Genomic DNA, 21,713 nt, shown 5'->3' with positions numbered 1-21,713 from the left:
TAGAACTCCAGAACATGCTGATTTCAGGCCAGATGGTCAGAATGAGGGTGGTGACAGAGAAGCCAGCAGCAACAGTGGTGACAGGGATTGTGGCCGCAGGGATCATAACCAATGACACAGGACTGGGGAGCACTGGGTCTTGTTTGGTGCCTTTTCATAATCTATTCACCCTAGTAGTCCTGTGTAGTTGATACCACAATTCCCCATTTTACCAAGAAGGGCACTGACATACAAGAATTTTACTACCTTTCCTAAGGTGTAGAGAAAAACAGAACCTTAAGAGTGCTTTCAAAAAGTGAAACCGGGGCAAGGAGTAAACAGCTTGCTTGAGAAACTTAGTGGTCTGGCAGTGCCCCTGTTCAAGGACAGGTAAGCTCTCTGCCCGGGAACATTAAAAAAAAAACAAACTTAAAGACATCTGTTTTCTGCTCTCAAGGCCTGGCTGCTGGCCAGATCCAGGTCTGGAGACCAAACGTACTGACGGCACTGAGCCCAGTGGCTCCAGACAACAACTTTACATGTTTACTCCGGTGTATTCAAGAGATGAGAAGAACTCAACGGTGACAAGACTGCCTTCTTTGGTTATGTAGGCTGTGAAACGCCCGTGATGTCTCTCCCGTGCTGAGTTGGTGTGCTACCTGGGATGGTTTTCCTTTTGTGTATACTTTATATGACTTAATAAATATTATCTTTTCCTATATGGCTTGTGGTGGTACATTCAGTGCATCGACCCATATAAATTATAAGTCTGTGCACAGCATGGGAAATACGTTCCTGGACATAAGGTCACATAACTCACTAGAAGTAGCTCTTGAATTCAACACCATGTGTCTGGCTCCAGAGATGAGCTCCAGGAAATGTCTCACAGCCACTGTGTGGAGCTAGAAGTCTTGCAGAAGTGGAACGTAGAGGTAAGGAAGGAATGTGATTGGGAGGATTTAACATGGGGGAGAGGGGAAGAGGAACCTATTGGAGGTGATAATTTCATGATTTCTAGTTATCAGCATTTCATGAATCACTGAGAATCTTAAACATTAGAAGTTCACACAGTGATCTGGTCCAAAAAGGACATTTCAAACATCAACCATCTACTCTCACCCACATTTCATAAAAGGACTTTACCACCAACAGTGGCAGAGTACAGCACCTTGCAATGAAGGAGCGATTTCTAAGTAAACTTAGTCTTTATGAAGCTTTCATTGCATTGTTCTTTTCCTAAATTTGAGGGAACAGGGGTGTCATGAGCATTAAATGGGTGATCACAAACAGTGCCTGGAGCAGGCCTGACATCCGCTGTGGTCATTGTTACTAGTGGTTTCAAATCCAACGAGCCTGCTTTGTACTTTCAACTTATTTTTAAAGGGAAATGAATTGCTCTGGGGAAAGCAGTTTGTCAGCAATGGAAAACCATCCTCAAAGGACAATAAAGAAATCAAAATACTTCCCCTGAGTTCCAGTAAGCTTATGGCACCTGCTGAGGGGTGAGTCCAAGGCTGCAGGAGCACAGTGCTCCTCTTGAAACATTCAGGAGGGGAGGGAAAAGGGCTGTAGACACACCTCTGGGCCCTTGAGATCATCTATACCACAGGAGGAATATATCCTACACTTCTTGCCAGCAAACAACTTTTTCACCAGAATTGATTTGTGGAAGGTCTCTGAGACCTGGATGACTCAGAACTTTCTCTGAGAATAGCCCTTCACCCAATTCCTGCACAGTGGGCCGTGGTGACATCTGGCTCATCAGGCCGGATCGATCAGGTTCTCTTGATTCTGGAAAGACCTTGAACACAGGCCTGAGTGCTGCACTGAGGTGAGGGTTGATAAGGCAGTGTTTCTTGTCCAATAACACAGGGAAACCAGAAAAACCCGAGCATGTTCAGAACACAGCAGGGACTGTGGGTGGAGAAAGGCAGGCATGAACAGGGGTGTGGAATGAAAGAAAAAAGTCACTCACATGAGACAGAGGCACAGTCTGACCAACCAAGACCAAGAGCCCAGAGTTCTCCAGCCTCACACACTGGCGCATCTTCTCAGCCAGGTTCAAGTTTCTACCAGGTGAAGGTCATGGCCACTACCTTGAAGGGTGCCAGGTCTGGCAAGTGAGAGGCAGGAAGTTGGCTTTGGGCTGTTGGACATTAGAATCTGTTGTCACTGAGAAAGGAGCAGAAAGCCAGGACTTCTGAGGGCTAAGTCCTACACAGGAACAAGGAGGTGGACAGTGCTTCAGGATGAGATTGTGCCTGGGTGCATGGTGGAGCGTGTCATTTGAGTCAACCCTCCTCCAACCCAAGCTCCTTCAGATGATCTATTGCAGCCTGCCCTGCACTCACGTGGAACCCTCCATATGCCACCAGGTTATGCCAAGGTGTGCACCCAGCCCCAGGCTCTGACACATTAGTTCATTATCATGCCTGCAGGGTGTGGCGTCATCCTGTCTAAGCCAGCTGCGAATGCACTGTCACTCTTAGTACACAGTGATCGTGTCACCAAGTTAAACAAAGACAGTCACTGTGCACGCGCTTCTACGAGTGGCAGTCCACTTGTTCTGCTACTGGATCTTCCACTTCCAATTAATCTCACCTAGTATTTATGCACCAATTATGGCGCACACCTGGCTCCTGCAAGGTTGTCTAACACTATGGAATTATAAACACAAGGGCACTTTGCCCTTGTAGAAACTAGAAAATGCATCTCTTCAACAGTGTTGGGCACTATGCAAGAGTCTGTGGGAACTGAACAAATTCATGACACCCCTCTTCATAGTGACCTGTTTTCACCAAAAAGAGACATGAAGGTTACACACGACTATAAAGTCCTCCAGGTTTTTCTAGGTCCTAGGCAGCAAAGCACATTAGGGTAAGAAATGACCATTAGTTTTATTCATAATACTATCCCTATTAAGTCATTAAAAATGGGGGCTTTGTGAAGACTGTTGATCACTTCCTACAGAGCTCAATTTTGTTCCCTCCCATCAGAAACTGTGAAGAGAAACACAAAGACTACGGGTAGATTAAACAATAAAGCATTTATTAATGCATAAACCAGAAGGATATGAAGAAAATTTTCTGTTGGTGAATGGGAGACTGATAAAACTTTTCCATGAAGGTAAGCCATTCCTGGAAGACTCCAGCAAACTGCAGACAAGCTCCTCCTCATAAAAACTAGTCATATGTGTTTTCATCAGTCAGAAAAGGGAAAGAGTTCTCCTTGGAAGCCCAGGTTGTTCAAGGCTTTCTCCAGGGAATAAGCAGACACGAGTCCTCCTTTACAAGCTCGTAATCAAAGAACACTGTGAGTTGGTAGAAGGTGCCTCTGGCAGCGATCTCACTCTGACAAAGGTCCCTGTGAGCCTCATCCATGCCTGGATGCAGGGGACTCTTACCCAGTAGGCGTTAGGAAGTAAGATTTACTTCAGGCAGGCAGTTCCCTCAGAGAGTCTAACACTGACCAAAGAAATAGCACCATTCTTGCTGGTATAAGGTGTTTCTCAAGTGTGGACTTCCAGGAGCTAAGTGATGTTAAACCCTGGGTTGAAGGCTTCCTCACATTTGTTGCTTTTGTGAGGCCCCTCCATGATGTGAGATTTTCGGTGAAGAATGAGGCCAGAGTGTTGTGTAAAAGATTTCCCACATTTGCCACACTCGTATGGTCTCTCTCCAGTGTGAACGACCTGGTGCTGAATGAGGCCAGACTTCTGGATAAAGGATTTTCCACACTGGCCACACTCATAGGGCCTCAATCCAGTGTGAATTTTCTGGTGTTCAACAAGGGTGTAGCTTTGTCTAAAGAACTTCCCACACTCACTGCACTCAAAAGGCCTTTCTCCAGTGTGAGTTCTCTGGTGCCGAAGGAGTTTAGATTTGAACATAAAGGCTTTCCCACATTCCCCACACTCATAAGGTTTTTCTGCAGTGTGTACTTTGTGGTGTTTATTGAGGGTGGCTCTTTGGCTAAAAGATTTTCCACACTGGTCACACTCAAAAGGCCTAGCCCCACTGTGGATTAACTGATGTTGAATGAGGCCATACTTTAGGCTAAATGACTTACCACATTGGCCACACTCAAAGGGCCTTGCTCCGGTATGAATTATCTGATGTTCAAGCAGGCTGTGGCTCTGTGTAAAGAATTTCCCGCACTCGCTACATTCATAAGGCTTTTCTCCCGTGTGAGTTCTCTGGTGCCGAACAAGAGTGGATTTGGACCCAAATGCTTTCCCACACTCATCACACTCATAAGGCCTTTCTCCAGTATGAATTCTGCAGTGTTCAATGAGGTTGGAACTTTGGCTAAAGGATTTCCCACATTCACCGCACTCATAAGGCCTTTCTCCAGTGTGTACTCTGTAATGTTTAATGAGTGTGGCTCTTTGGCTAAATGATTTCCCACACTGACCGCACTCATAAGGTCTTTCTCCAGTGTGGATTCTGCGGTGGTCATTCAAGTGCGAGGTTTGGCTGAAAGATTTCCCACATTCACTGCACTCATAAGGTCTTTCTCCATTATGGACTCTCTGGAGCTGAATAAGTGAGTACTTGCAGTGGTAGGCTTTCCCATATTTGGTAGATTCATAAAGCCTTTTTCCAGTGTAAACTCCTGGATGGTGAACAAGACTGTGTTTGTGGCTGGAAGTTTTTCTGCATTCACTCCACTTGTAATGGTTTATTCCAATATGAAGGGCCTCCCCACGCTCAGTTATTGTGTTTGGCCTCTCACAGTTGGGAACAGCCTGGGGCTGGATAAAGTCCAATTTGGCCAGAAAGTCCTTTCCAACCTCACCACAGCTAATGAGTTTCTCTTGGATTCTGCAGCTCTTCATATATGAGGCCTTTTCCAAGTCTCTTGTCAACGACATCTCTGAGCTGTGACAATTCTGCTCCTGGTGAAGGTTTGCACATGTCCCAGTCAAGTAGGGTTCCTGCCCAGGTTGATCAGTCAGGTGCAAAATGTCCTTCAGGACTGGGACATACATTTCACAGGGATAAGTCTCCTGGGTGGATGAGTCCGCCTTTGAAGTCTTGACCTGCGACAATCCTACAGAAAATTGCTCAGAAGGTATCTCTTCATCCTCTATTCCATGCCAACAAACTGAAAGCAAACAAATTCTACTAAAATACATGTTGACACCATAGTGGGAGTATAATGCTCACGTTTCAAAGTACTTTCTGTATAATATGATTTTTTTGTGTGTGGTGCTAAGGATGAAATACAGGATCTCATGAATGCTAGTGCTCTACCACTGAGCTATGCCCCAGTCTGATTTTTCTACCTTAAAATACTGCTAATACAGGGAGTAGTGGCACATGCCCACAATCCTAGCTATTTGGGAAGCTTAGGCAGGAGGATTACAAGTTCAAGGCTGGCCTGAGCAACTTAGCAAGACCTTGTCTTAAAATAATAAAAAGGGGTGAGGAGGAAGCTCAACAACAGAGTGCCACTGAGTTCAATCTCCAGTACAAAACCCTTTGCTGAAAGCCATGCACAATGGCACACCCCTGTGGTCCCAGTTACTTGGGAAGCTGAGGCAGCAGTGAGACTCCATTTAAAAACAAAACTTTGCTGGCTGGGGAAGAGAGCAAGGCAATTCCCAGCAAAAGTCTGAGCTGAGCTGAAAGCACAGCATTAAAATGAAATTAACCAATTCAGAGCCCATGTTGCCGACTATATTTTCTGTATGGCCTGGACACTTCAGGATGCTGTATTCCCCTGCCCCATTCATCCCAAGACAGGCAGTAGACAAGTCAGGCCAGGATGCCCCTTAGTCACTGGGTCCATGGCAATGATTAATGTATCTATCCTGGGCTATTCAGCATGCCTTGTCTCTTAGGCAGAAACTCCAATAAAGGCTGTGGCTTAATATTTTCCCTTCTCTTTTGCTTCAGCCTCCTCACAACTGGGCAACTTCTCATGTAGGCCTATATGGCATGGTGCTCATTCTCTTGCTACTGTAAGTAACAAATTCTTCTATCAATGACATTAAAACTCTCAGTCAACTCAATTAGTTAAAATCTTGCAGGTATACATTAAAACAGGAAAAGGGAGGTCCTATCACCCACATATCAAATAATGAGTTCATACTGTATTGTTCTAAGGATGAGGAAGCTGGAAGCAGTTTGAAGAAGGGGCTGCTGGGAACTACTGAGCCTATAAAGATCAGAAAAGGGAGGTCATCACCAGACAAAGGATACAGGTTGGGTTGCACCACATGAAGGAGAGGCAAGGCCTCAAATCTATTCCTTACCAACTGCCTTTGGCAAGCCCTTGTCATCTGGTGACATGTGCATGCCACTCCAAAGGCTAGTAGTGTCCAGGACCAGGAAAGTTCAATTGGAATCGAGTACAAGGCAGCAATTCTATTCAAGGAACATTTAATGGCTTGCACATACCTCACTACAAATGGTCAATGTTGGAAAATACCATCACGGGAGCAGTGCGGAGAAGATGTGAGACACGGAAGACAGAAAGGAGGAAGCAGCACAAGGTCAGAGGTCACATGAAGTAAAAAGTCAGTAAAGAACCAACAAAAATAATGAAAAGGGCCGGGAATGGTGCTGCACACCTGTGGTCCAAGTGGCTCAGGAAGCTGAAGCACTTTCAGTCTTCACTGAAAGTTCAAAGCCAGCCTCGGCAACTTAGCAAGGTCCTAAGCAACTCAGTGAGACCCTGTCTCTAAATAAAACAGAAAAAAGGTCTGGGGATGTGGTTCAGTGGTTAAGTACCACTGAGTTCAATCCCTAGGGAAGGAAGGGAAGAAGGGAGGAAGGAAAGAAGGTAGGTCGGCAGGAGAAACGAAGGGTGATGGTGGCAAGAGCTCCAAAACTCTACAGATCCAAAGCACGCTGCTGGCTCTGATCAGAGCGCGGGGTACGACAGCCGCCCCTGGAGGCACTCAAGGCCAGAGTCCTCGGAGACACGTGGCATGCCCACGCTGCGAGGCAGCCAGGGTGCTCACCTGCTCTCCCTGTGTGCAAGTCCTAAAGGAAAGACAGGACAGGTGCTCCCACAGCTGGCGCAGAGCCACCCAGCACACTGCAGACCACAGGAAAGGAAGTCAGGACCACCAAGGTCCTTGGAGGAAGGTCTGCCAACATCCCGAGGTTCACATGAACATCAGGAAAATGCCCCAGTCCCCAACACAGGCACAGGAAACACCATCCAGAGGGAGGAAACAGTGACCCGAAGTGGAAGAAAGTAGATGAGCTCTGTGAGGCTGCCTCGAGGCCCCTGACTCCGAGACCCTCCCTGACACTGCAGGACAGCAGGAGCAAGGGCTTCTCACGGAGTGAACTGGGCTCATCCCTGAACATGTGCCAAGACAATGGAGAGGATTTCCACAGGCTCTGGAAAAGGCAGAGCTGCCGCTAGGGAGAAAGTGGGTAAACAGAATTCAGGTGAAAACAGTGGGGTGGGGTGAGGGTCTTACCCAGTGAGGTTACAAGTGCAAAGTTCTCCAGCATCACACCAAGGTACAGCAGCCTCTGAGCCTCATCAAGGAGCCCCCACTCTTCCTGGGAGAAGTAAATGGCCACGTCCTCAAAGGATACACAGTCCTGCCAAGATGGGGAAAGTTTAATCAGCTTTTTTCTGAGAACCCTAGTCCACCCCTCCACCCACCAGTCAGCCTCCCTTGCTCATCTTCCTTCCTGATTTCCACCCAGGGCAGACGCCTGGTGGTACTTAGCTTACCTTCCCCTCACCTTCACTGTGTCCTCCCTTAGCACCACCCTCTCCTCATGTCTCATGGTCACTGTCCTCCCTCAGCATCACCAGGCAGGTAGGTTGGGAGAAGCATCTAAATGGCCTGAAAATGTAGGGCCAGATCCCCATAAGCCAGGTGATCTTCCTGGGGTCCAAAGACGGTGCCTCTCAGACACAAATGTGGGCTCACCATCACTTTGCTGTCCTCAGTGCCATGGCCGTGAGACACTGTCACCCTGCCCACCACGCAGGCTTCACTCTGTGCTACACCTCTCACATCGCCTCACTCCTGCAGCCGCCTCACCCTGTGTCCAGACCACAGGCATCTCTCTTTCTCCATGTCACTCAGAACATGGCATCCAAAGAGCGTGCCAAGGTGACACATGACCCAGTATACCCAGAGCTCTGAGAGTCCCCACCACCAGAGGCAGCCCCACCTGTTCACATCCCACCTTAGTCCATTCTCACCAGCATCCCAAAACATCCGAGGCAAACTATGAAGAGGTTCTGGCTCACAGTTCTGGAAATGAAAGGCCTAAAGGCTTCACCTGGGATGGCTTTCTTCCTGGCAGTGTCTGCAGGCAGCTCAGGGCATAATACGGCAAGAGACGAGAAGTGCACACATGTGTGTGCGGTCTCTCTTCTACTCACAGAGCCAGCGGGGTTCTGTCACAGGGCTCCACCCTGATGACTCTGACCCTGATGACCTCCCAAAGGCTCCACCTCTCAACTTCACAGTCAGACTGTTTCTACTCTTAATAAGTCAAGCTGGGAACTGCACTTCAAGACACGAAGCCTTGGGGGACACTCAAGCCACATTCCCAAAACAGCAGCTTCTCTGCCCAAGCTCCTGTTTCAGCCTCAGCCACCCAGAACAGCCTAGAGATCTCAGAAACCACAGCCCACGTCCACTTGTGCTGCACTTGACATGCCCTCTCTACAACTGCCTGCCTCTTCTCCTGACTTCATTCAATGCCCTGCCACAGTAGCCTTTTACCTCAGGACCACCAACTCTCCTCGTGAAAACCTGTACTGCTAAACTTACGTACCTGACTGAAACTCACCAGACACACCACAGGTTCTACAGAGTCCTGGTGGATCTAAAGTGTGTTGAATAAAAGTAGCCCCAGCTTCATTACCTCAGTTACTCCTAGGCCTTCACATGGATTTCATGTCCACTTATCCCTTACAGCTTTGGCAAGTGGCCAGACCATCCTCTCTCTCATACCTTCCCCATGGCTACTTCTCGTCCACATCTTTGTGACTCCCACAATAATCACCCAAGGACCCAAGCACTTGTGACCCAACTGTGATCCCACCTTCCCTTCCCCAGGCTACTAATAGCATTACCAGCAAAACCAGAATTCCCCTCCTAATTGTGACCCAAGTTACACCCCTGGACAAACACTGATCACCTTCTGGATGAGTTCTGGATCTGTCCCCAGAGCTGTGGTCCTGGGTAGTTAACTATCCATTTGATGGCTAAACTAACCATTCTTTGAAACATCTCAGCCTCTGAAGATGTCCCAAAACAAAATTGCTGATATACCAAAAAACTGACCCTACTACCAACTTAACCCAGTTAGCAGCGCTTCTACACTTCCAGCTGTTAGACCCAAACATCCCACTTTCATGAACCACAAATTCTTAAGTAAGACTCTCTCACCCTCAATATATGTAAATCCAGCCTTTCCTACTTAAAAAAAAAAAAAAAAAAACGATCTAAACTCCAACAGCTACCAACTGCAAGGCCACCACACTGGTCCAGTCACCTAGCATTCACTCGACTACCACAGTAGCCTTCTCTTTGCTCGCCCTATCTCACCGGTCACACTCATGGTCTGGTCTCCATGTTGCAGCCACAGGGAGCCTGAGACCTAGGTCAGATCACCATCTTCTAATCCAAAATTTCCATTGCTCATCTCACTCCCGAAGAGACAGAGAAAACCATGAAACAATCACAGATGTGACTCCTGCTCTCTGGCTTTCAACTCCCATGGGAAAGGAGACCCAGGCTTTCCTCAACCACTCAGCCCTGCCTTTGAGTATTTGCTCATCGAGGATCTAAACTTGGGACAACCTTCCACACCTTACTGCACCAGTTTCCAGCAACAGAAAGCGCTTCAGAGAGCCCCTGGTCCAGAGGTGTGATTCCTGGGCCTGGTGTTGTTGCTCAGGGTCCAAGAGCGGGGGCAGTGACACGAGGAGAGTCCCTGAACACAAAAATACGGAGTGCCAGGGTGGGGTCGGAACTACGGAGTCCTGGCGCACCCTCCACTCACCTGTGCGAGGTCCACTCGGGTTTCTGCAGTCGGGCGGGCCTGTGAGAAGAGGAGGAGAGACAGGTGACCACGGCGGGGCTCCGCGGACTCGGCCTCCTTTCCCCCCGGCCCAGCCCCGGAGCGAGCGGCCGGCGGATGACCGCACGCTGGGCGGCCTCGGTGCTCCAGCCCGGTGCTGTAACTCCGCGAACCTGCACGGGGACCGCGGCTCTGCTGCGCCTCGGCGCCGGCCCTCTCAAGCTGCTCCGGTCCCCGCTGCGTTCGCGAGCTCCGAGGCCCTGAACGCCCCTCGTGCCTCTGCGGCCCCTCGTGCCTCTGCGGGGTTCGGGCCTCGGTGCTGCGGCGCCCCGTCCACAGAACCAACCACCGGTCCCTTCGGCGGCCACGCGGCCGCGCCCCGGACAGCTTCGGGCTGGGGACCCCCCCCACCCCGCGCGGCTCGGGGCACAGGGACCTGGAACGGGCTGTGACACAGGGGGCCGCGCGTAGCCCCTCGGGCTCCCGGACGGCGCGGCGCTTACCCCGCCTGGGTCCTGCGGCGCGGCCACCGCCATCGGACTCCGCGAGCGCCGCGGGGCCGGGCGGGCCGCAGCCGCCGCGCCTCGGTCCGCCGTTGAGCGGCGGGAACCACCCAGGACCCCCAAAGCCGAGCGTGCGGAACTGGAGAGGCGACCACTGCGACCGACCTGGGAGTGACGCCGGAAGTCCCGCCCCGAATACGGAACAAACGCCTCAGCGCGCGCTGCCGAGCGCCCATTGGTCGGGCCTTGGCCTGGACTTCTGGGTAGTGTAGTTCCCACGCGCCGCAGGGACGCCGGCGTGGCGTCTGGGAACTGCCGCCCAGCAGCCCCTCTGGGCGCTGGGAGATGGCGTCACCGCCCTAGGAGAGCGGGGCGGGGCTTCGCGCTTCTTAAAGGAACCGCGGCCGCCCTGGCTGAGTCATCTGTGCACGTGGACGCAGATCCATCCTCAAGAGGCGGGTCCGCCTCGCGCTCGGAAGAGCGGCCGTTAGCTGGCACTGCGGCGCCCCTGGGGGGTCTCGGCGACTTGGTCCAGGAGTAGGGACAAGGGCCGGGGCCGCTCGTGGTGCAGCAGGCCTGGCGTGCACTGCTAAGCTCATCCCGGGGCAGAAGTGACCTGCTCCTGAGACGCTGGCCTGCAGACACCAAGGAGGACGCTGTGAAGTACTGGGAGACGCCCCCGTGAGCCCCGGGAGGGCCCGGTGTTGAGGACAAATCAGGAGCCGGCCCGTTCTGCTGGCCAAGATTGAACACGGAGACGCGCGAGGCCAGCGCAGAACAGAGACTGGCTTCTCCCCAGGGAGAGGGGAATCCAGAGCTGGTATCCGAGGGAGTGGGGGCGGCCTGCCCCTTTTATAGAATTTAACATTGCCTTCTTCTCATGCCCACTCCTCCTCTTATTCGCCTACTGGACCAGTGACCAAAAGCCCGGAGAGGAGCTGCCCAGGAAAGCAGCAAGGGGGCCACCCAGGGCTGCTCATTAGCAACTCCTTGTTGGGAGGAAGGATCCCTGGAGGCAGGTGACCGTGGCAACAGGTTGGAGGAGGGGGAAGTGGTCTGGAGGTATTAGCATTTTATTTCCTTTGAATCAGCTCCCATCTTCCTGACCAGTCATTCGCTATGTACACTGACTGTCCTTTTGCCCTGGCCTCACTAGTGGCCAGGAGAGCTACATCCGGGCCTTAAACCTGCCATGCTGCTCTCCACGCTGCCCTGGGGCTGCTGAGGGAGCCTTTCCGGGGTCTCCACTGACTGCTAGGCTGGTCAGAGGGTGACTTGTCACTGGCTGTGGGGATTGTGACATCACTGCAAAGAGGCCCATGCTGTCCCCCTGGCTTCTGCCAGTCTTCTGCCCACAGCCATTCTCTAGTAGCCCCTGCCAACAGTTTCCTGCCAAACATCCTGGTGACCCCTTGCAGCTTTTTGAGGTTGCTGCTCTGCATCGCCAACATCATCAGCATGACAGATGAATTCCAGCTTCCTTCTCAGCCCTCAATACATGAAAATTGACAAAACAGCACTTAACGTCAAACCTGTTTAGGGAAATTATTTTGTGATCCGAATAAAGGGAGAAGAAAATCCTCCAGTGACAGACTCAAGTCATATATTACTTTGAAAAACTAGCATATTTCCATTTTCCTGTTGAAGATTCAGCTTGCTATGTGGAGTTTGCTTACTGAAAGAAATCTGGATTTCCCTAACATCATCCAGGGAATAGAAGAGAGACAGTTGGAGAAGGGAGTTAACAGGTGGGCTGCAAGTCTGACTCACAAGTCTGGCACCTCTGGCAATGGAATAGGCCTTAAGAAGGTGATGGAGGCAAGCAAGTTTTCCTTTTGAGAAAGTAGGTGTAAGTCCATGTTTGTACACTGATGGGAGGTGAGAAGAGAGGGGCAAATCGATAGAGGAAAGGGAATATTGAGAATAGCATGTAACCATAAAATGTCACCATAATCATTAAGGGATAATCAAACCACAGTGGTGCTCTGCACATCTATCAGGATGGTACTAAAACAACAGCAGCAAGGATGCAGAGAAAGTGGAACGCTTGTATACTGGCAGTGGGAATGTGAAATAGTACACTCACTGTGGAAAGGAGTCTGGCAGTTCCTCACAGTATAGAACCTGCCATCTGACACCACAGTTCCACTCCTGGTTACATATTCTAAAGAACTGAAATCATGAACTCAGGTACCTGTACACTCACGGTCATGGTAACATTAGTCTCAGTGTCTGAAAGGTGGAAACAACCTAAATATCCATCAAACATTTGTGAATTTTAAAAAATGATACATTCATACAATGGAATAGTATTCAGTCATAAAAGAAAGTTACACTTAACAAAGATGAACTTTGAAAAATGTAATGAGGTAAGCCACATACAAAATAACAAATATTTTATTATTCCACTTTTACAAAATATCTCGAATAGGCTAACTCATGGAGACAGTGAGTCAGAGGATACCCAAGGCTGGAGGCAGAGGGAATGAGAAGTTATAGCTTAACGTACATACTTTTTCTGTTTGGGTTGATTTTAAAAAAGTTTTGGAAATAGTAATGGTAGATTCACAACATCACATTTACTTAACATTATTGAATTGTACACCTGAAATTTATTAAAATGGTGCATTTTACATGTCATTTACCACTGTGTACAAAAGCCAAGGTGGGAGATTTTCTCCAAATCCCAAACAATACTTTTCCTCTATCATACTATTTCACATTCATGAATCACTTCTTGAAGCTAAAGCAGTCTGAGTAGTGTTTGTTACGCACACAAAGTTATTTTAGGGCCTCGTATAGGACTTATGTCTAGGACTGAACCATCCCATTCTACATGGAGTGACACATTTCTATCAAGAATGAGAAATTTATCTAAAATATTAAAATATGATAGAAGGAATGATTGAAATAGCTGGAGAGAATATGGTCATCACCAAACTAGGGAAAATTTGCATCCTTTTTTTAGCAGGTCAAATGAAACTTGAGAAACGAGTATCACTATGAATGAGCACAAGGGGGCTGAGTGCTGGGAAACATGAAGACAAAATCATAGAGGTATTTACCAGCCACTGCCCTGGGATTACAGAAAGAGTCATCCAAACATGCAACACAGAAGAGAATGAGTAAAAGAGACAAAGGAGCTCACAAGGATCAAAATGGTGCATGTAGCTTTGCCTTCATGGGAAGGTCTAGAGGTATGACTGTTGATGTAAATGTGTTGGACTCGCTGTTTGTTGTCTGTGCAGGAAAAGGACCATAAAGCCACTGGCCCAGGCCATGAGTCCCAAACACATGAAGTCAATTGTGAAGAATAAGAATGCAACTAGAAACCTTTTAAATCTATCTGGATTAAGTGAGGAACAGTATCCATAATTTATTTTCACGCTTAAATTTTTGCTGTTCATTGGACCAGTCACTTTCATAGGAACAAAGATATTTACCAACAGATGCAGGATCCAGAAGAGGAAACAACTGAAGCTAACGCACTTTGGGGATCTCATTCTGAGCTCCAGCCACTTAGACAAATTGGGGTAAAGTTTTATGGCCTGGAAACCACTAAGGAAGCAGGTGGTGCTGAGGGAAACTCCTCTGGCCACTCTGTGAAAATAGAAGAGAAGTTTACATTCAGCTTCATTCAGGAAGTAGTTCAGTCCAAAAGCTGCCAGCGTCTGAGGGATCCCTCTAGAGAGAAGTACAAAGGAATTGGCTAAGACGAGCTGGTTGAGGACCATGTCTGTAGGTCTCACATTTTGTCCAGTGAGCAAAGTGAATGTATAAAGCCTAAGGAGGGAGAAATTTCCAAGGATTCCCACTCCCATCTGAATAAGGAAGATAACCCCAATTTCCAACTTGACAATAGCCATCACATCAGCATTCCTGGGTCATTTGATTGGAACAAAAGGAATGGGTAGTTCAACAACCAAAAAAAAAAAAAAATTACCATCACCATGCCCAGTAATTTTACTTCTAAACCTAATACATATTTTCTCTGTTTAAGTGGACATTAAGTTTGTGTGCTTGTGGATTCAGAAGGTATTCTTGAAAGTTGGAAACAGTTTAAAATGTCTACCCACAGGAAGCAGATGAATTATTGTTCATCTGCATAGCATTGTGTTCCATACATATAAACTGAGTGAGGAAGATCTTTATACTGATTTACCAACTGGTTGCTTTCTGGAATGCAAAGCCAGGTGAAGAACTGTATGGCCTATACCAAAGTTTTTCCAAGTATGCAGAGGAAAAAAAATACAGGAACCAAATACATAGAGATAGATTTTAGAAGAAAATCTTCTAAAATAGTGGCTTTGTTTTCACAAATACAAATATTTTACATAATTAGTAAACATTGTTGAATCAAATTAGGTGTTTTAAAAATTCAAAATTAAAGTTAAAAAATGAGTGTGAAAAGGAAATTCTTCAAGTGAATTGAAACTGCGTGCCCTAGAGGCAAAACTGTCAATACAGCTTAAACTTTGTTTATATATTGTATGAAGTATTGACATATTTTTGAAACATATATTAATATAAGTGGAAAATAAGACTTTCTATGTAAGAGAAAGTGAGTGATAATATAAAGATAATTTAAAATAAAACTCTAAAACCTCCACTTGAGAGGAACAATCAATATTAACTTATTTGATATTTAAGAAAATGTTTTGGTACTAGGGAGCAAACTCAGGGACTCTCATTTGCTCTGAGCTACACTCTCAGCCCCTAAAACACACAAACACACACACATATATCAATATGTAAATAAATCCATAAAATATATACTTCCTTTCTACATTGAAAAACTGTAGAAATTATGGACAACCAAATATCGATGCCTATTTCTAGCAGCCAGGTTTTGGTGTCTTAGTACAATTTCTCAGTATAAGAAAGCAGTGTCTTTGGGGATGGAGGTAGTTTATTTCAGATCTAGAGCAGAAACTTTCTAAGATTCTCTTGGAAAATGTTAAATAAGGGATTCAAAGAAATAGAGAATGCTGAGTTCACCTGAAGCACTTGCAGGGCCACAGGAAGGAACTACCATTGCAGAAAATTATGTAACAATCACTCTGAAGGATTAATGCATATAACCTAGTTGTATATGGTAGAAGTGATGTAACAGTAATTGCTAAGGTTTATGCTGGAAGATGTTTGGAAAACAGATTCTTCTGAAAACCAATGGAGGGTTTATCCTATCTATAGCTGTGTAGATTCTATTTCATGTTAAGAAATTTCTGATTTGGGTGAGATATTTGTCACTTCAAAACATTTACTATCATATGTAAATCAAAATAATAGCAACAACATTGAGGAGAGCCTTCCTCAGAACAATCCCTTCTTCCAAAAGCTCTGAATCTTCATTGTTGGGTGGTGAAGTATGAGGATGTTTGAAGTTGAGAAGAAACAAAACTACCATGTTGGACAGTGCCTTGTTGAGTTGTCATCTTCTGGAATGGTCATTTCTACCACAGAAACCACAGCTGTGAGATGAATGTCCACATCTATGACTGAGAATTGAAATACACATTTGAGAAACATTCTAGAAACAGGAAATGTTATTAAGGTCAATAATATCATCTAGAAGAGTCACAAATCAAGACAGTTGAAATTTTTCTTCTGTGTAGGCAACAATCTTAAACTTACAACAATACATCAGTGAAAAAAAGGAGATTTTGGGGGGAAATGATAAAATAATGGAAAGGAAACATTGACAACCAAAAATGGTATTTAAAAAATCATAGAACTTAAATAGTAGCGAAGAAAACTTGTTCTAGGTAGAAGTCTTTCCAATATAGTAATTCAAAGCACACTAATACGTATCTTATTGAATAAGATGTCAATGAAAATGTTGATATTTCTGAATTTCCTCTATTAATATCAAAAGTACAAAAAATTTAAAAATCAGTTTAATGAAAAGAACTTACCTATATGTAAAGTATAATAATAGTTATAGTTTGCTACTGGAAAAATGTAACTGAACTTGAAATGACTTATGCTTGCAGATATCTACATAAGAGGGCTTCAGAAAGAACTTACACACGGTTAAAGTGAATGATGACTTGGGAGAAATGGCTTGTTCAAGAAGCCCCATTAAAGTATGTGGAGCTTTAAGATCTTAGAGATATAGTTATTGCCTTAATCTTAGAAGAGAACTAATAAATGCCTGATATAAATATAGATAATGTTAAATCTCTTAGATAAAATGCCACAGTATTTTTTCATGATTTTGTCTTAGCAAAGTATTACTAACCGTGTATCAAACCTGCTGTCTCAAAACTTTTTGGTGTTTTTGTATTTGTAAATTTTTTTCCTTGATACTGGGAATTGAACTCAGAGGTGCTTTACCACTGGGCTACATCCCCAATCCTTTTTATTTTTTATTTTCAGACAGGGTCTTGCTAAGTTCCTTAAGGCCTTGCTGAGTTGCCCAGACTGGCCTGGAACTTACGATCCTCCTGCCTCAGCCTCCACCATTGCTTGGATCACAGGCATGCACCACCATACCTGGTGATATTTGTACTTTTTTTTTTTAATACAAAAGTTTCTCCTCCCTCTCCCACCTCTTCAGTCAATGCCCCTCCCATGGAACTCACCCAGTGTGGGCCCTTGTGCATGCAGTGACTGTCTCTCTAGGACCTGTGTGAGTACAGTTAACTTGTACCTCTCCAGTGTCCTGTCTTGTGGCTGCAACTGGTTGTCCTGTGGAAAAAAATAAAACATTTGCATACTAGAGGGTTTTTTTTTGACGATCACTCAGAATGCCAATACATGAAATTTTATATATTTTGCTAAATTGGTTTACAGAAAATCCTGCAATTTAAAATTGAGAAATTTAAATCCTTTGCAAAAATATCACAATCACATCTCAACAATTGGAATAGAGAGTGGAGTTTATGGGTGAGTGTCAGGGAGACATCACTTTTGGTCAAGGACTACACTAGTGATAATAGGACCAGGGGAGGCATGGGTACTGAGAGAACACGTCTTTGAGTGATCATCTCTCATACTCCCTGGACAGTGATTAGCTTATCTCACAAGAGAAGACAGAGCCAAATTCAGTCTGCCAAATTCATCTAGGGAGATGGGAGCTACAACAGACTTCATGGTGAACGTGAAGTTGTGGGGAAGGTCCCCAATAAAAAAGCAGTGTGACCTCTCTGACTAGCAAGAGGTACAGAGGTGGGAAAAGGTATTTGAATGAACATGCACCTCACATTCATACCTGTGTTGATTTCTCAACAATTTTATAGTAAAATCTTAGCTTGCAGATTCAAATTTAACATTTTGTAAAACATTTGAAATTCAAGTGCATATTGAAAAGAGATCTGGGACGCAATAAATGGAATTAAAAATAGGTAATGAAATTAGAACAGTAAAGTAAACTAAGAAAAGGGTAAAAGGTAAACTATAGGAGTAATGAGAAAAAGACTTCATGAAATGAATTTAAGTCTGCTCAAGTATGAAGGCCTGGTGTGGAAATTCATGTTTCTCAGGGTTAAAACACATAGCAACCTACAAATCTCTGAATTGCATGAGCATAGAACCGCTTGAAATACAACGTAGATTAAGCCTCCTATCTCCTTTATCATAGAATATTTGGAAACAGGGATGATTTAAATCAAGTGACTCTACTTTCACAGAGAGAAATGTGACATCCATCAAATAAGTTCTCCAATCATAATTTTTGTTGTTTTTATCTTTACCCTTTTGGTTTGATTTTCTTCTTAATGTGTTTTGGGATGAGAGGAGAAAGAGCAGGAGGTTCACAGGAGAATGAGAACAGCAAGGCAGCTTGGATCTGATTACATGCCTGGGTAGTAACATACCCAGACCAGTACCTTAAGGCCATGATGTCCCTGAACATTCCTTCCTGAACCCTCCTTCGCCATGCTGTCCTTTAATAAGGACTTCTCCTGAGATGGGGATGACAGGACCCCATCCGTTCTCTGAATAGGATGCCAATCTTGGGATTCCAGAGGAACCTCACAGATGCGCCTTAGCATCACAGGTTCAGGGAGTGCAGTGCAGCCACGTATGCACAGGAGCAGCTCACACACCCCACGCAGCTCTTTCCAACTGGGAGCTCTCAGCAGCACTGAACAGCTGAGCAAATGTCTGCCGTGTGGGGTCTTCAGAGTCAGGGTTGAGGTCTAGCTTCTTCACTAGGGGCACTGAGACTCAGAAGCAGTGATAGTGAGGAGATGGGAGAGACCAGGATGAAGCAGGCAGGAAAGGACCAGTGAGCACCAGCTACCCTCGGAAAGAGTTTTCTCACTGTTTACAGAAATATGCCTGTGTCTCTCACAGAACAACTCACACACATGAAACACACCACAAAACAGAGCATACACAAACTACACACTATACACAGTTATCACATACACACCTCACACCACACACCATAAACTACACACACACCAATGCCCAAGCCACACAATGAACAAACCACAAACCACACTATACACACCACACCACACACATACACTTGTTCTTTATTCCTGGGGATTTTCTGTGATATAATTCTCCTGTAAATTGAACACCTGAAAAAAATACAGATACTTACCGAATGGCATTGGAGGTTTAGGCAGAGGGTGCCAGCACAGCGTCCCTGAAGGAGTGAGAGGGGCTTCTGAATCTGTAATAAGCGAATGAGACTCCATGATCTCTGCTTACCAAAAAAGCAATTAGCATCTCACCTGTGACTGCAATGGCAATAAACTTCTGCAGAGGGACTTGAGATCGTCTTTGGAAAACAACATTGTGCAAAGCACCAAAAGCAATTAATATTAAATATGGTTCTCTACAAAAATTGAAGAAATACCTTGGGACCAACTTGCCTTGACTAATGATTGTTATTTCTTAAGGGTAAGAGTCTAGTGGTGAAACGGCAGCATCATATGGTAGGTATGTATTTGCCTGTGCAAGGAAGGCACAGTTCCTCTTGTAAATTGGATGCATAGATTCTTTCTTCAGCCAGCAATGTTTGACTGCTTTAGTTCCCCACATCTGCACCAGCTAGTATTGTCAGTCTTTTCCCTCATTTTGCATGTGCTGGTGAGCACATCATAGTATCCTGCTGTGGCTTTAATGTGAATTCTTGAATAATGATGTTGAGCATATATTCATGTGCTATTTGCCATTTGGAAATTTAAGAACATCCTTGGATATGAATATATGAATATGTTCCTATCTCCTGAACTTTTACTATTTGGTGGGGATTGAACTCTACCACTGAGCTACAGCACTAGCACTTTATAAAATGTTTTTTTTCTTTAGACAAGGTCTCACCAAATTGCTAAGGCTGGACTGAAACTTGGAATCCTCCTGCTTCAGCCTCCTGAGCATCTGCATCTTTTGCCATTTTAAGTTAACTGTGTGTGCACATGCTCTTTACATATTCTTTAGACAACTCAAATTGTCAGTAGTATGATTTGAAAATTTTTTCTCCCCAAAATGGTTAAATTTATCATTGTGTTGAAACTCTCAGGAAGAGAAAAATTTTAATTGCTCATAAAATTTAATGTATATCAATATTATTTTATAGTGCCATTTCCTAGTTCTGTCTAGGAAAGAATCACTAACCCAAGATATAAGAAAGTTTCTCCTCGTTTTTCTTTGACTATCATACAGTATAGCTCTTACAATAAGTCTAGAATACTTCTAATTTTTAAAGGAAAAGTCCAGTTTTCACTTGTGGATTTCAGATTATCTCAGCACATTTTTACATAAATTATGCTGATATCTTAATAATCCATGAGTTCATGTGTGCATGGATCTGATCTACTTCTGGACTGTCTATGTTATTCCCATGACCTGTGTGTTGATCATTATATGTTATATTTTCTCATTTTCAAATTAATTAGAATTTTGAAAACAAATCTTATCATTGACACTACTGATTGGCTAATCAGTGTACACACTTATGGGTTACAACATGATTTGTTGCTATATATGTATATCATATGTTTAAAACAAGCTAATTATTATATCCATCACCTACTTATCTCTCATTTTTTATGGTATTTGTTACAATTTGAAAGAATTTTAGACATAGAAAAGTTGCAAGATACAGTGCAGAGACTTTGTCTGCACATCACCAGTTTACCCTAAAGATAATATTTTATGTGCTATAACACGATCATCAGAAGTAGGCAATTAGTCTTGATACCATACTTGACATAAACTCTGAACTCTCTTTGGAGTTCCCCAGGTTTCTACTAATGTCCTTTTTCTGGTCCAGAATCCAACCAGGATGCTATTCTGTGTTTGTTGCCATACTCCTTAGTCTCAAGTCTGTGACAGTTTGTTGATTTTCATTGAATTTAAGACACTTTCACTTCTCATGCTTTTGAAGCAAAATGGTTCAATAATTTGTAGAAGGTCCTTCAAGTTGGGATACATGACACTTTCTCATGGTTATATTGATGTTGTGCACATTTTTCAGAATGCCCCAGAAGAAATGTACCTTTCCCAGTGGACCATCTTGGAAAGACAAGGTGCTGATATGTAGGACTGCTGACGTTACCTTGGTCACTTGCTTCAGCTGCTATTTCCTGGGTTCATCCACTCTAAAGTTTCTGCTTTGCTTATTTCAATAGGACATGTCACTGGGAAATGCACACTGTTCATACACCATGATTAACAGTTCCAGAGGCTGTGCTTTAACTTGGGGAGAAAAAGACAATGGAAGGAGCAAGTGAAAAGGCGTACATATCAGTCAACCTTCCCAAGGGAAACAGAGCCAATCATGTGTGAGACTCTGTGTATGTTTGTGAAAGTTTATTTATTATAAGGAACTGGCTCATGCAACTATGGAGGGTGACAATTCCAATGATCTGCCATCTGCAAGGAAGCCTTGGGGTTGTTTCATAGTAACAGTAACCATAACTAAAATAGTAAATAGTAATCATAGAGCCATAGAAACCCAAACTATATTGTGTATTGTATTGGCATTAAAACACACAAATAGAATAATAGTACAGAATAGAAGACACAAATTCAAGACTGCACATAGTCATCCAGCTCTTGACAAGGGTGCCATGAACACACAATGGGAAAAAGATGGACCTTTGTTCACACATGCTTGTGGGAAAATTGTTCATCCATGCCTAGGAGAATGAGACTAGATGATCATCTCTCAGCCTGCACAAAAGTCAGCACAAAATGGATCAAAGAGCTAAGAATTAGACCAGAAACTATGAAAGTCCTAGAAGGAAAATAGGGT

The 21,713-nt window shown here is 44.9% G+C and overlaps 2 protein-coding genes across 6 annotated transcripts in view; both read right to left on the bottom strand.

Moving 5' to 3' along the window:
• LOC306647918 (zinc finger protein interacting with ribonucleoprotein K-like) overlaps nt 1-10,666 on the bottom strand; it is a 41,637-nt gene extending 30,971 nt beyond the window's left edge. The window contains exons 1-4 of one of the 5 annotated variants that reach the window (XR_013760213.1): nt 9,978-10,224; nt 7,684-7,798; nt 7,421-7,547; nt 3,007-5,085 (exon numbers count right to left, since the gene is read on the bottom strand). Coding sequence is in view for 4 of the 5 variants with exons in the window: in XM_079117525.1 (XP_078973651.1) it covers nt 3,509-5,085; nt 7,421-7,547; nt 9,978-10,016; nt 10,499-10,531 (1,776 nt within the window). In the remaining variant the exon portion in view is untranslated. Of the gene's footprint in view, nt 1-3,006; nt 5,086-7,420; nt 7,548-7,683; nt 7,918-9,977; nt 10,225-10,498 lie in introns of those variants that run through there. The other 4 variants (XM_079117525.1, XM_079117526.1, XM_079117528.1 and 1 more) reach the window with 4 other exon arrangements.
• Nucleotides 10,667-13,542: 2,876 nt separating this feature from the next.
• On the bottom strand, nt 13,543-14,883 carry LOC306647933 (vomeronasal type-1 receptor 1-like). The gene has a single exon (XM_079117556.1). It carries the CDS (start codon nt 14,362-14,364, stop codon nt 13,690-13,692), a length of 675 nt encoding a protein of 224 aa, XP_078973682.1. The 5' UTR covers nt 14,365-14,883; the 3' UTR covers nt 13,543-13,689.
• Nucleotides 14,884-21,713: the final 6,830 nt, after the last annotated feature.

This window comes from Sciurus vulgaris, assembly GCF_902686455.1.
Source record: "Sciurus vulgaris genome assembly, chromosome: 17".
NCBI lineage: Eukaryota > Metazoa > Chordata > Mammalia > Rodentia > Sciuridae > Sciurus > Sciurus vulgaris.
Note: the sequence above shows the minus strand (reverse complement) of the source record. Positions and strands in the feature narration are given on the sequence as shown.

Coding starts and splice junctions, on each gene's coding strand:
- LOC306647933 (XM_079117556.1), bottom strand. CDS start 14,364: ATGGCTATTGTCAAGTTGGAAATTGGGGTTATCTTCCTTATTCAGATG.